This window comes from Amyelois transitella, chromosome Z (assembly GCF_032362555.1).
Source record: "Amyelois transitella isolate CPQ chromosome Z, ilAmyTran1.1, whole genome shotgun sequence".
NCBI lineage: Eukaryota > Metazoa > Arthropoda > Insecta > Lepidoptera > Pyralidae > Amyelois > Amyelois transitella.
The window spans coordinates 12278446-12293791 of record NC_083535.1 but is presented as its reverse complement, the minus strand read 5'-3'; the positions used below and the strand labels follow the sequence as shown (position 1 = coordinate 12293791).

Genomic DNA, 15346 nt, shown 5'->3' with positions numbered 1-15346 from the left:
CAATAATGGTCTCTATGGTCTATTGCGTAGCGGCGGTAGCGGTAAGAAGTGCGCTTGTCTGTAACACCCAAGGTGACACTGGAGGTCCCGGGTTCAATTCGAATCCCAGCCAGGGCATAATAAGAAACGAAGTTTCTCTGATTGGTCTAGGTCTTGCATGTAAATTAATCTATTTGTATTAATTATATAATAAACAATGTAGAGTATAAGTAAAGTTTCGTTTAATTTCTCGTTATACAAGGTTTGAACTTACTTCGAAGCTTATTTAATCTGTGTAATGTGTCCCGTACATATTTATATTGGTAATTTTTCCTCTGATATAATAATATTTGATATTTCTATCCTTTCTTACTTTTCAGTTGACTTTAAACAGAGAGAGAGAGAGAAAGAGAGAGAGAGAGAGAAAGAACATAATATTTAATTTATGTAATCGTATGTATGTAACACATATAATAGCTTCGTTCGTGACACGAAACAGTAAGGAAAATTTAAACGTTGAAAATATATTTTAAAAGTTTTACGTATCTCTTTGTAGATACCTTATATATCAATTCATTGAAAAAAAAACATATATAATAGTTACCTAGTCTGTCATTTTATGAATCTCATTTTCATGCAAAAGCCAGCTGAAAGTAAGGGATGAATACGTGATATTTATTTATGTTGGTACCTTGGTAGACATTTCATATGCATGTAATTATGCCTCTTTCCCGGAGCGGTAGGCGGAGACTAGGAACATCTTTGCTAAGACCCCATACTTCTTTTTGTTTTGGTAGGTACCTATAGATAATTTATCTTTTCCCAACATAAATTATAGTTCCAAGCGCTATTTTAGGTGCTATACTTTTAGGTATAGAATAGAACTTAAAGCTTAGGGTACGTCTAGTGCAATTTTGGTACTTAGCTTCCAGATTTATAACGAGGTATAGTAGGGTAGGGGCGATTTTGGGGAGATTTCATCGAACGGCTTCGTTAGGTACCTATGCGAGCATAATTGTATGCACTGTATTTGGGTACCAGATTATACGGTACAGTCGACGGCAAACAAAAGACTTGCTTTTCAAATTCAATTTCAAAATTTCAATCATCACTTTATCATTGTCATCGTATATTTTGGTTTCACAACATTGGTTGACGTCGAATAAATTAATTATAACTAAGTAGGTTCACTACCGTTTCCAAAGCGTCAGTGTTAAAGAAGCGGTAACAAACTGCACTGCAGAATTTTTCTCAACAACGTCAACTTCACAACTATCCAAATCTAGAATTAGAATTGAAATCATCATAATTTTAGTTTGTTTGAAAAGGGGTCACGTCGCATGATTTTTTGCAGTTGACTATACCTTCATTATAATCTCAGGTCAGACGGGGGTAGCTTCATGTGAAAACCTAATTCCATTGTAGTCACAGGAGGGTCCCGGACTGACCTCCAGAGTCAGAAAGCAACAGGAATTACTTTAATGATGTTATTACACCTTTTATCGTAATATCATTTTCTGGCGTATTTACATAAGTACATAAAATCACACCTCTTTCTCGGAGGGGTAGGCAGACACCACTTCTTTGCACTTGCCATGATCCCTGCATACTTTTTTCGCTTCATCTATATATTTTTATAGGTACACCTGCATAGCATGACATGGTAATAATAAGTACCTGGGTGACCAAGCGGAGCGGAAAAATTATTTTTCCCGGACGTGAGACCTAAGCTGGGTCAAGTAATTGCCCCAACGTGCACCTATACTTCAAATTTCAACGGAATCGATAATGCCGTTTTTCGAAAACTCGAGTATAAATATGTATATATAGGTATTATATTATACAAATATTTCTTGTATTATATGAGGTAGTCTCTGCCTACCCCTCCGGGAAAGAGGCGTGATTTTATGTATGTATGTTTCTTGTATAATAAGTAAAGGATTAATTAATTCCGGCACCTCGGGAGGGTAGAATACGCGCACAAACTGTGCCTACATAGATAGACCTATTGTTAACACATTCTATTCAAGGAATATTATTGCTTCAAATTCTAGAAATTCAATACGTAGGCTAGCAACTACATTTAATTTTCATTTCTGTATTTTGGCCTCTGTGGCGCAGCGGTAGTACCTACGCTTGTCTGTGACATCGGAGGTCCCGGGTTCGAATCCCGGCCAAGGCATGATGCGAAAAGAACTTTTTCTGATTGGCCTGGGTCTTGGATGTTTATCTATTTAAGTATTTATTATTAAATATAGTATCGTTGAGTTAGTATCTCGTAAATAAAGTCTCGAACTTACTTCGAGGCTAACTCAATCTGTGTAATTTGTCCAGTATATATTTATTTATTTATTGTTTTGTGATGTGCTAGCAACTGTCACTACTTATTTGAATCTCAATTCTATAATAACATCAGAACGTGGCCATTCAGTCTTTTCAAAACTTTTGGCTCTGTCTACCTAGTAAGGGATATAGACGTGACCATATGTATGTATGTAGGTTTTGATGTAATGGGATTTTATTAAGGTTCTATGTGTTACCTACCTAATGGTAACACATAGAACCTTAATAAAATCCCATTAAATAACATTACATAACCTAATGGTTATGTTATTAGGTTAGGTTCTAAGTATATGTAGGACCACTCCATCTCATTCCCATGGGTGTCGTAAAAGGCGAATAAGGGATAGGTTTATAAACTTGGGATTCTTCTTTTAGGTGATGTGTTAGCAACCTGTCACTATTTGAATCACAATTCTATCATTAAGTCAAACAGCTGTATCAGTCTTTTCAAGACTTTCGGTTCTGTCTACCCCGCAAGGGATATAGACGTGATTGTATGTATGTATTTTATTTAATTACCTGAAACTAGACGGCACATCTGAGAGTAATGTAACTAACTAATGCGATAGCTCGCAAAGCCGATACCAATACGTTGGTTGTCTGTCTGTCTGACCGATGAAATTTGTAAAGGGTGGTAATAAAATTACCGTGCATTGGAGGATAAACATCAACACAACTATCTACACATAATCATTCATTTCATTCATTTTCGACTCATTATCTAACACTAGCTGTGCCCGTGAAATAGTTATTTTGGGCATCATTAAAGCCTTCAAGGATGAATAATTTCCCCCGTTTTTTTCACATTTTCCATTATTTCTTCGCTCCTAAAAGTTGCAGCGTGATGTTATATATCCTAAAGCGATCGATAAATGGTCTATTCAACACAAAAAGAATTTTTCAATTCGAACTAGTAGTTCCTGAGATTAGCGCGTTCAAACAAACAAATAAAAAAACAAACAAACTCTTCAGCTTTATAATATTAGTATAGATAATCACGTCTCTATCTATAGCCATGTACAACAAAAAAGAGTTCCTATTATATTTTACTTGCCGTGTGGTTCTCGACATCGCATCAATAAAAAAAATAATAGAACCACTAAATCTCATTTCTATGGATGTCGAAAAAGGCAACTAAGAGATAGGCTCATAAACTTGGAATTCTTCTTTAAGGCGATGGGCTAAGCAAACTGTCACTATTTGAATCTCAATTCCACAATTGAACCATACCTACAGCTGAACGTGCCCTTTCAGTCTTTTCGAGACCGTTGGCTCTGTCTACCCCGCAAGGGATTACAGGCCGGAAGTACTCCTGTACTGAATAATTAAAGTAGATGCGGTGATTCAACTTTCCACGCGAACTATGTCTCCTGGACAGCTAAGTATTAATAAAAAAAATTGTCTTTATAAATGTGCCGTGTGGTTCCCGGCACCAATACAAAAAAAAATACGACCACTCCATCTCTTTCCCATGGATGTCGTAAAAGGCGACTAAGGGATAGGCTTATAAAATTGCGATCCTTTTTTTAGGCAACGGGCTAGCAACCTGTCACTATTTGGATTTCAATACAATCATTAAGCCGAGTAGCTGAACGTGGCCATTCAGTCATTTCGGGACTATTGGCTCTGTCTACCCCGTAAGGGATATAGACGTGACTATATGTAGGTATGTATGTATATATAATGTAGTTAAGTTAGGCGTTGGGCTGGCTTCGCAGGTCTGCCGCCTGCTGTTAATTAATCGGGTTTGTCCCCCCTGCTATATCTATGGAAAAAGTCTATGTAGTCTATGCATGTCACCGACAGTCTATGCCCCGGGGCACTCCACACCTCGGAACACCTAGGATAAGTGAGCTGCCCACTCTCCGTAGTATAAAAAATCATAGTAAAATTATAAATGCGAAAGTAAGTTTGTTTGTTTGTTTTCTTTTCACGCGTTATCTACTTACACAACGAATCTTCTTGAAATTTCGGATATACATATGTATAGATATAGTTCAGAGTATGGAGAAGGACATAGGGCACCATTCATATGTTATAATTTTAACCAGCCTGCGACTCATTCGTATTTTTTCTTGTAAAGATTTTAATTTTTTATTTCGACAGAAAATCTCTAAACTAATAGGTATTACTTACATTAACTCAATTCTATCATTAAGCCAATGAGCTGAACGTGGCCTATCTTTTCAAATCTTTTGGCACTGTTTGCCTCACAAGGGATGTAGACGTGACTGTATGTATGTATTACACAAAATGCGGAAGTAATTTTATTTCTTTCTTTGTTTTCTCTTCACGCGTTATCTAGTGAACCAAGCTTCTTGAAATTATGCGTACATAGGATACTATTCATCCCGGTTAAAACTAAAATTCTGTATTCTTATGTAAGTGGTGCCGTGTGGTTCCCGGCACCAATACAAAAAAGAAGAGGACCACCCCATCTCTTTCCCATGGATGTCGTAAAAGGCGACTAAGGGATAGGCTTACAAACTTGGGACTATTTTTTAGGCGATGGGTTAGCAACCTGTCACTATTTGAATCTCAATTCTACTTATCATTAAGCCAAATAGCTGAACGTGGCCATTCAGTCTCTTCAAGACTGTTGGCTCTGTCTACCCCGCAAGGGATATAGACGTGACCATATGTATGAATGAATGTGGTGCTTAATTCGCGCGGGCGAAACTGTGGGTTATAAGCGAATACTTTCATCACTCACCCATCTCCTCTCTCTACTTTTGCGCCTGAGTAAGGTAAAGCATCATTAGAACAAGATGATGTGAATGTCCATTCTGTACATTAATAGTTAGGTATTATTTATTATTTGCTTTAACGTACTACAGCCCCGTACCACGGCACGCACGACGCCATTTTTACTGCGCGAAAATCTATCGCTGTTTCGCTCTTTATTATGACGTGAAACGGGACAGCGATAGTTTTTCGCGCGGGAAAAAATGGCGTCGCGCGTGCCATGGTACTGGGGCAGCTTTGATTTACCTGAATGCGATATTGCATACTCGCACCTACGCAAATTATTCAACGATGCAGAACAAATTCAATTAGTTATATAAAAAATCCTTTAACTTTTATGTAATATGTTTTCAATAATTTTAATACTTATATTCAATTATTCATTTTGCAACGATTTATTTTATTTTATTTTTTTTTTTACATGTTGTACAACTTTCGGATTTAAGTAAATTAAGGATTTAATTTTTGAACAAGCTTTACGTCTGCGATAAATACATAGATGTATATGTATACATATTATAAGTAGGTAGGTAGTCTTATGTAATCGAATAGGTACCTAATAGATTATCTGGAACTCTTGATTCAGCACCTTACCCGAAGTCCGCTATAAAAAATTGTGCATCTAGATCATGTTCTTAGGATTTTGTAATAAAAGATTTTTTTCTTATAGACGGTTCTAGAAAAAATAACGAAGATAATACTCTAGAATTTTGAAAAAAGAACATACTCCTACTCCATACTCGTTAGGTTAATGATATCTATAGGGGTTGCAATAATGTTTTTTTTTTACCATGACAATATTTTGTATATTATTTACTTCCAAAATAGTGTTCTATCAGCAAAATTTTCATTCTGATATTTAGGTAGATATAAGATAATTTTGATGAAAATTATAATGGTTTATACGTGTACAACCTTTCGTGAGTCTGACTTGCGCTTGGCCGTATAATAATATATTCATACATACATATATCATGTCTATATTCCTTGCGGTGTTGACAGAGCCAATAGTCTTGAAAAAGCTGAAAGGCCACGCTCATCTACATAATAACCTATATGGCTTTATGATGGAATTGAGATTCAAATAATGAAAGGTTTTTCGCCCATCGCCAAGAGTAATCCCAAGTTTATAAGCTTATCCCTTAGTTGCCTTTCACGACATATATACCTACCTATATTCGAATCTGTGTATATTCTATAGTATAATGAAATAAAATAAATTTTTATTTTTTTCTTTCACATTTATTTAATGAAGAATGACGTTAAAATGCATCGTCTAAACACAGTAGTCTTAAGTAACAAAAACTTTATCACAGTACTAAAACTTAAATGTCCTCTTTCATGGACTAGTTGAAAAACTTGAAAACCAATAAATTATACAACACTTAAATCTAAAATAATAATAAAAAAAACAGTTTCGTATAAGATTTAGAAAAACACTTCAAAAACCTAAATGTAATTCCAAATTAAGAAATGACGACGCCATTTTTTCTTATTGAACTAAGTAGGTATAGATTAAATATGTAGTGTAATGTCATAAGGGTTCCATGCATGAAAATAAAAGTTCTACCTTTGTGGTTGTATTACGTAAGTAGTACTTATTCTTTTCAATAAAAGGTACCCATTAAAAGCCTCTAATTATTACATATGTATGAGATTAAAATGATTGGATTTGTATCACTTAATTCTATTGAAATTACGTTACAATACCGGATTGGCCAGTTATTTGAATATTATATAAATTTTGGTATTTAGTGGTTACTACTGCTTATATTTCTACCAAATAATATTAAGTACAATAACAAATACAGGACAAGACATAATAATATGACTTAAATAATTGTTTGTATTTAAAAAAAAACAACTTATTCTATTTGGAACTTAACCAAGCTTAAGCTTATAAGTAATTAAAGTAAACAAAAATTATACCTTAATTATACAGATGAGTAGGACAGAGCTAACGCCAGTGTTTAAAAAGCCACGTTATCCTTCAGGCTTGCATGTAGGTTTTGTAAGTTTTAATTAATTATTATTTTAGGTTCATATCCATGCTTCATTTAACTGGAGTTTCATTTTGTCAAAGTGAAATAGAGATTAGGTATGAATAAGTTATATGAAAGTTCACGCTTACTACATAGCCTGTAACGGTTATATTTTTTCATCTCTTTTATTATTTCTTGGCCAATATAAAAAAAAGTAATTTTTTTTTTTAATACGTATAACATTCTTCTTTAATAAAACAAATTAAAAACAAAGCGACTGAATTTCTTATTGAAATGATTCTGTGAATAAAATATGACCGATATCATTTATAATTGCAACGTAAAATTTTGACGATAAAATTGAAATACGTAAGTATCAGTATTTTAAAGTCAAGCAAAAGTTAATGAGACATAAAATAATGTTTAAATTTTAAAATTAAATATTGACATTCAGAAATATTTGCACAGTTTTAATATTATTTATTCAGAAAGAGAGGAACTGATATTATTCTTAAAAAGGACCTGCTTATTTTTAACTTGTCGATGCGTTGTCTACCTCTGAGTGAATTAAAAGTCTTACATTGCAGAAAATATTATTATTGTATTAACTAAACAGAATGTCTTTTAAATTACTACAAAATAACGAAACATAACTTTTTGAAATTTAGATCGTACAAAATTGTCATATTGAATCAAATTCTTGTTAGTATAATTAATTTATATTGACTTTTTTTTACGGCTGGACGCATTGTAGGTATTACGTTTTGCCAAAAAGTAAAAACAAAGGAAGCTACATTAATAGTTTAAAAAATATTGAAAAATATAAAAGTACTTAGGTACAGTATACAGTTTATAAATTTAGAATTTTTTGGATTATACCCAAAAAATTCTATTAAGACTTATGATCTATGTAAGTAGGTACATATAAGGATATTATAGGTAAGAAATGCGACATGATAACTACATTAAGAAGCGTCATGAAGGAGTAAACTAATCGAGTCGAGGCTCGTCTCCAAAGAAAAGGCCACGGAATGCCTACTTAGACCTACGCATAAAGCCTACCCTACGAGTACTATATGACCTTAACATTATTTTGGCACAAAATGAAAAATCTATTCAAAAATAAAATACACGCACCCCTAACAACCTACTTTTTTATAACTACATAACACCGAACGATACAAATCTAAAGCATATGATAACAGCGGCTAGGAAATAATTATAACAGTTTCTTTAAAAACAATAATAAAAAGTACCAGTTCAAATTAAAAATTAAAGTAATAAACGATTAAGTAAAATGTAGAGATTCCGGAAATTTGTTGTTTTTTAAGTAAGATCCTGATAAGTTTTGAATTTTTGGCAAATGCTTAAAGCAATGCCGCATACTCCTCAATTATATACCAAAAAATAATCAATAAAATAATAAACATAGAATATTTAAAAACTACAAAAAATAAAATGAATAGAACAGCAATATTGAATTCCCTTAAGGTAAACATATCGCTTTGCGCGGAGCAGGACTTCGCTGAGCAAGCAGTTGCAAGAGATGAAGTCTCGCGCTCGCAAGGAGATATGTCTTACCGCGCTGCGGCTGACTCACGCCGGAACTTTGGAATGAAGGCAGTCTTGAGAAGTCGATCGGACGCGGAATGTGACAGCTTCAAGCTGGCTGGGAGCGTCGCGAGTGCGTCCTCATGTGTCGCGTGATCATATCTCGGCGACAGGCGGCGTAGGGGCAAGACGGACACCGGTACGGCTTCTCTCCGGTGTGGGTCCTTTGGTGCGTGGCGAGGTGATCCGATCGGGAGAACACCTGTCCGCACGCCGTGCAAGTGTACGGTTTGATGCCGCTGTGGAGCCTCGCGTGCCGCGTCAGCATATCAGACCGGGCGAACCTGCGACTGCATACTTCGCACTCGTACGCGCGTACGGCCTCGGACGCTCTGTTGCGGTGTCTAGATGCCACGTGTTTCGCGAGCCGGTCGTGGACAGCGAATGACTGGCCGCATGCGCCGCAAGCGAACGCCTGGCCGTCCGGGACGTCTGATTTGATTGACAGATCGAGGGGCGCCTCGTCTTGTTCTTTGTGCTGGTCGAGCAGCAGCCAGCGCGGGGGAGGGTAGTGGTTGTTGTTCCTCATTTGGACGGCTAGTTTGTCGAGGAGCCGGGACAGCCGCCTCCGTTTGTGGAGGTGGCGCGGGCTGGTCGGCGCCGACACCTCGGCCATGCTACGGCCGTGCGCGAGCTCGGTGCTCGCCAGCGGTGGGCTCCAGCCTGCAACAATACATGCATTGCTTAATACATATTTTATTATTTAAGTAATAAATGTTCATGGCTTACCTAACATTAATAAGTATCTTTACAATATTTAAAGTATATACCTATAAATATTTTTATTATAAGCATATTAACATTGATATGTGTATTTATATTTATAATAAATTGTTTATAAGTATTTATAATTATTAATAGCAGTTTTTCATCAAAAGTGAAGTAGATTATTTAAAATCTGGTTTGTAAATAATATTATAAAATAATAAATTTATATTTATCAGGATTCATATAAAATTAATTATCAACAGACTATATACCTACTACTTATTAATTAACTATTAATTCGAATACAATATTTTGTAACGAAAATAATGTTTACTTGCTGAATTTTGATACGGGTAATTACAGTTACTGTTCCACGTTGAATGCCGTGGAAATCTGACCCCCCTTCCTCCCTCCTTCATATTCCATACTATCGAGTAATTGTTTTTATTTTGCCCTTATTTGGGTGTAATATGATAAAAGAAAAATATATCCATGTTATAAACATACTTTCATAAAAACACACGTTAATTGTTATTTCTCCGTACTGATTATTTCTTGTTTACGTTTTTCTTTTTGCTGCGAGGTAATACATATAAGTACCTAATATTACAAAAGCTGTTGTGGTGGGTGTTAGGTAGGCAAGAAGATATCGTATAAATTTTGCTCAAATCTTTTCAAAATATTAAGTTATATTTCATACTTCTGAAGTTTTAGGTAGGTATGAAATTTTAATAACTTAATTATATTGAAAACATATTTTAAAACGTATAATCGTTTTAAAATCAAACTCGAACAAGTCAAACTCGAAAGTGAACAGTTAATTTATAAAATATTATTGAAAAAAAAAATATATATATATGTACAAATAAATCATAAATAAATCAATGGCAGGTGATGTTACTTTTTGCGTTTTTAACAAATTGGTAAAATATTAAGTAAACAGATAATGTTGCACCTTTGCCGCATCTGTCCCCATCTTAAGGTTATCCCGGGGCTGCGATTGGTGAGTTTATCGAAATCCCTGGACCAATAGGGTGCCACGGTTTCTTAAGGCCCCCTAATGTTTGATTATAAAGAAACTGAACGGTTTTTTGCCAATGCAAAAGAGGCGGTACAGCGGAAGAGAAAAATAATGAGCGTATAGAATTGAAACTGTATCGTAACTTATACTTACGGTAATAATTAAATATTTATTTTTAATTATTAAGAATTTTTTAAATTACTTCAGTGTCTTTTGAGTGTGTTTTATTTTTAAAAATTTTCTTTTTCGTGTATCAACACTAAATTAAAAAAAAATATGCAATAAAAGGTTGTCTTATTAAAAAAAAAAAGAAGAATACCTACTAACCTATGTAAGTTAGTACGTAGAAAAATATTTATATCTTATATATAAATATTTATAACAAATTGAGATGTAGTCAAATAATAAAAAGTCAAAATTACAATATATTAAAAGTATGAACAACCCCATATTTATTATTGCGTAAAAGTAAATCAACGTCCTTGAGCACTTTAATTTTAAACTACATATACTTTTAAAATATATATAAATTAATTACAATGAATAAATAAATTTATTTAAGCAAAGGGAACATAATTTCACTAACAAATATTACATATATTATTTTTAATACATTATCTCATTTCTCTATGATCGTACGATTACTTGCAATTATGAGTGACACTTTTGTTATCTATTTAATTTATGGTGAGGGTAGCAGACTGGTTTCTGGATTATGGTCCACCCTATGGCCAGATGGGCTAGTGTAAGTGCTTTCAATAGAGCTTTGTGTTACCTGGCTATTGTGTACTTACAAAGCTTTTGGGATGATCCATAAGTAGGTACATATTTATTTTTAAGTGTCCATATAAATAAACGTGATTTTTTCATATGTTTTGCCCAATATTAAGATCGGGAAAAATATTCACAGAACATTTAATTGTTTATTACCTTCCAAAATTAATAATTAAATAACAATAAAGTAAATTATTATTTTTTTGTTTACAATGTGTCATAACTGGCAAGTTATAAAAAAAGAACAAGAAAATTTTAAACTGCGCATTGGATTCTTTTTTGCAATTTTATAACTAGAACATAGGTATCTATAATAGAACCAAATTGTTATACAATCCTACTACTATTATAAAGGCGAAAGTTTGTATGGATGTATGGATGTTTGTTACTCTTTCACGCAAAAACTCCTGAACCGATTACCATGAAATTTGGTATGTAGGTAGCTGAAGACCCAGAATAACACATAGGCTACTTTTTATCTCAGAGTTCCCGCGGGATTGATAGGGTTTCCATGCGGACGAAGTCGCGGGCGGCCTCTAGTTAATTTATAAATACGTTCATCCGTTTATTACATTGCAGTGCCAGTTTCAAGTTAAACCAAAATGCAGTTTTACTTCATCCCAAGATCATCTACAGTTTATTTCCATGTCCAAGTTTTACTTTTTATGAAGTGTTTCGACAGTCTTCAGCAGAAGAGCGTATTTTGTTTATCGACAACGCCTTTTTATTAATTTCTTTGAACTTATAAGGAGTGGACCGTGGACCGATTGGCGCTAGATGGCGTTGTTATAAAAACTCAAGAAATGGCATGGCATTTGGTATTTCTTCATATTAGATTTCTCAATAAACGTGAATATTAAAAAATTAAAAATTTAAGTAACAAACGTGATGATGGTACGGAACCCATCGTGCGCGAGTCCGACTCGCACTTAGCCGGTTTTTATCTTCTTTTATGTGTTAGTAAATACTTTACCTACTTTTTGTGACATCAAAGAAATCAAGTAAGTACGTTTAAGTAGATTTAGTATTTTAAAAGAAACTTTACAGACAAACATTACTATGACTTCGAAAGATACTTTGACAAGATCTTTTAAAGATCGTATTCAAATGTTTTGTGTTTTTTTTATTTTTATTTTATTTCCAAGTTGCGCGTCGGTGACCGCTTTCTAACTTTATAAAATCTTTTTGTATGATTCTACTGAGAAAGCAATCGTAAATACATTTCGATTTCAGAAAGAGATAATATCATAATTTATGAGAAATATATTTTTAGATGCAGAGCAATGAGCTCCTTATACAGAATTACACTTAGATTTAAAAATATCTGATTAATTTCTTTTAACATTTTTAAGTTAATTTAATGAAAAGTGTCCTTAGCTTGTAATAGTTTGAATAAGTATAATTTTATATAAAATTTCTTCTTTATAAACTATTAATTATATGTAATACCTACCTACCTACTTACTTAATAGGTACTGTATAAAATATTCTATAAACAACAAGGATTCTCAAACTTAGGTAAGTAAGTAGGTACTTATCTTTTTAAAACACCAAATCTAGGTTATTTGTATATAACAGCGTTGATTGAAAATTGTAGATACATTAGGTATATTTATTTTGTGACATCGTACTGTTTTGTTTTCTTGAAAGTCTGGAAAACAAAACAGAGATACGATCTAACGACAACTGAAACAAAACAACTAGGAAACATACGAAAAAGAATTCTTTCAGGAGCAAAGATTCTTTGATTAATTTGTTTTTTTTTTCTTTTAATTTATATCTTGCATTAAAATTATCAGCCATTAATGACTTGTGTACTCTACTATTAGATACTAGCCATTATCCGCACCTTCGCCCTCGTGAATTTACAAAAAAGCGACAAATTTAGCGCCACCTACAAAACAATACAGGTATTTCGCAAATCCCACGGAATTGATACCCTATGTCCTTCTCCAGACTACTAATTATGTAGGTGTATGTGATATTTTAAGAAGATTAATTCAGTTGTTAACACGTGAAGAGGTAACAAACAAACAAATAAACTTACTTTTGCATTTAGTTGAGATGGGAACCATCCCATATATATATAGGTATACATAGCTACCAAGGTATATTGTTTGGTTTCGGCTTTGAGATAATTGATAATGAAGTCCAAACGTAGATCATAGAACTGTTAGTTAGTTGCTTTTCCATTTTCTGTAGTATCTTGATTTGGTCATATTACATCACTTTCCGATTTTTATGTCACAAATCCGCCATTGTTTGTATGATGCTATTCTTTTTAGATATTTTGAAGTAGAACAAATAATTTATAATTAGGTAAAGTTTACGTAACTTATTGACCCAATGTCTTTCTTTCAGGATTTATCGACAGTTTGGTTTATTGTTAAAATGTTTAGCTGTTTGTATTACCCTATCTACTGAACTAATTGTTGGTAGGTAGTTCTACCTACCACTTTTGCTTAGGTATCCCAAAAATTGTATTGTTATAAAGATTAGGTTAGGTTGCATTTTTTGTGCAGCAGTTGCATTTTAGATAATCATTGTTTACTGTTTTGATTATTAAGGTGACATGACGTTGTAAGCTACCCGCTATTTGTAAATTCAGCGAAAGTATGCCTAGTTAAGAACCAAGTAGGTATATTCTTTTTTTAATTAAGATTTTTATTTTGCAATATCTGAGCGCACATTGAATTAAGGCTTATAAATTATATTATCAGGTATAATTTTATTCTGTGATAAATCTGAAATCCGCTATGGTTTCACCATATTATCTGTTTAATCTTGTTGTAAATGTTAAATTGTATGTTTAATGAATTCTTATTTAATACTGTATTCTTTTTGGGCAGGTGGAAGGTAAGTATAGGTATTGTCTTCTTTGAATTCTTTTTTACTTGTGATAAAAAGTTTAAAACCAACAACATTACAAAATATAACCCTGTCAGCACGGATCTCCGCACAGAATACCTACTTGATCTATAGTTAACTTCAAAATAACACTGTGAATAGCTACGTACATGATTCAAAACGTTCAAAATGCACTTTCCAGAGTCAGGAATCCGATGCATCTATCCAAAATCGTTTCTCACAATTCGCGAATGTGTGTTTGTGGATGCACTTGGTTTAGCAAAAGTGTAGGTGCGTACGGTGAACGGTACGTAAGGTCGTCGGGTCGGGCGTGCGACCGCCGACCGGTCTGTGCGCCCCCGCGCACCGGCTTCTAAATTTATCACAACACACGTCTTACTCGTGTCGCGGCCCGCGTTCGACTGATCTGACGGCCGCCCCCGCGCACCTGTAGCGCCGCGAATTGCACTCCGACGCATGTGGAAGCCTGCGCTTGCGCCGGTTTGCGCGACAGCGGGTGCATCTTTTTTTAATGACACATTTTTGTATCTATAATGCTGGCTCTGCTTAATAAAACCGCCAGGTCTGGTAATCAGCTCAGCACGTCAAATCGTGATAGGTGATATAGCATTTCATGTTCATCATTCTACTTACTACATATACCTACTTATATTGTAATATTCAGTTAGTAGTTATGTTTGTAGTAAGGTACCTATATATGGATTCAAAATGTAGATACCTAAAAAACGACCTACTTAAGCAACTAAAAGCTAAACATATTATGCAAATTACTGAAGTCTGAATAAGTATCTATAAGTTGACTTAAATACATACACATCTGCTAACAGAACATATTTAGCATAGACCTACTAAAATTAAATTTATTTCATAAAAAATATGGGTTCTGTTTACAATATCGGGAAGGACGTGAGAATCAACATTTATATGAATCCGAAGAGAAATATTTGCAACGATAATCGATTTTAGCATGTAAAGTATTAATTTCTCCGGTTCTTACAAAAAAAGTTCAATTTTTATTTTATTTTTTTGATCTAGAAAATAAATACCTATTAGTATTTGAATTCACATGTTGTGGATCTGTACACTTTTTATTTTTAACCGACTTCAATAAAGATGTAGGTTCTCGATAAAAACCGTATTTTCTTTTGCTTGAACTAGAAAAAATACCTACTTTAGTTTTATTTTGAAAACCCGTCAAACTTGCTGTTTCTGATTTCATAATTAAAAATTATTTTGGGCACAGAGCTTCCCTTTACTAATTTAATCAATTTATTTGCACTAAATAACCTATTATAAGCTGTATTAAACAATGTCA

General features: G+C 33.8%; 1 protein-coding gene across 1 annotated transcript; it reads right to left on the bottom strand.

Annotated features, from left to right (window-relative positions):
- Nucleotides 1–6345: 6345 nt before the first annotated feature.
- LOC106142312 (zinc finger protein ZFP2) lies at nucleotides 6346–14419 on the bottom strand. Its single transcript, XM_013344030.2, has 2 exons — nucleotides 14181–14419; nucleotides 6346–9323 (listed from the first exon to the last, which is right to left on the bottom strand). Exon 2 carries the CDS (start codon nucleotides 9274–9276, stop codon nucleotides 8710–8712), a length of 567 nt encoding a protein of 188 aa, XP_013199484.1. The 5' UTR covers nucleotides 9277–9323; nucleotides 14181–14419; the 3' UTR covers nucleotides 6346–8709.
- Between the last annotated feature and the right edge of the window lie 927 nt (nucleotides 14420–15346).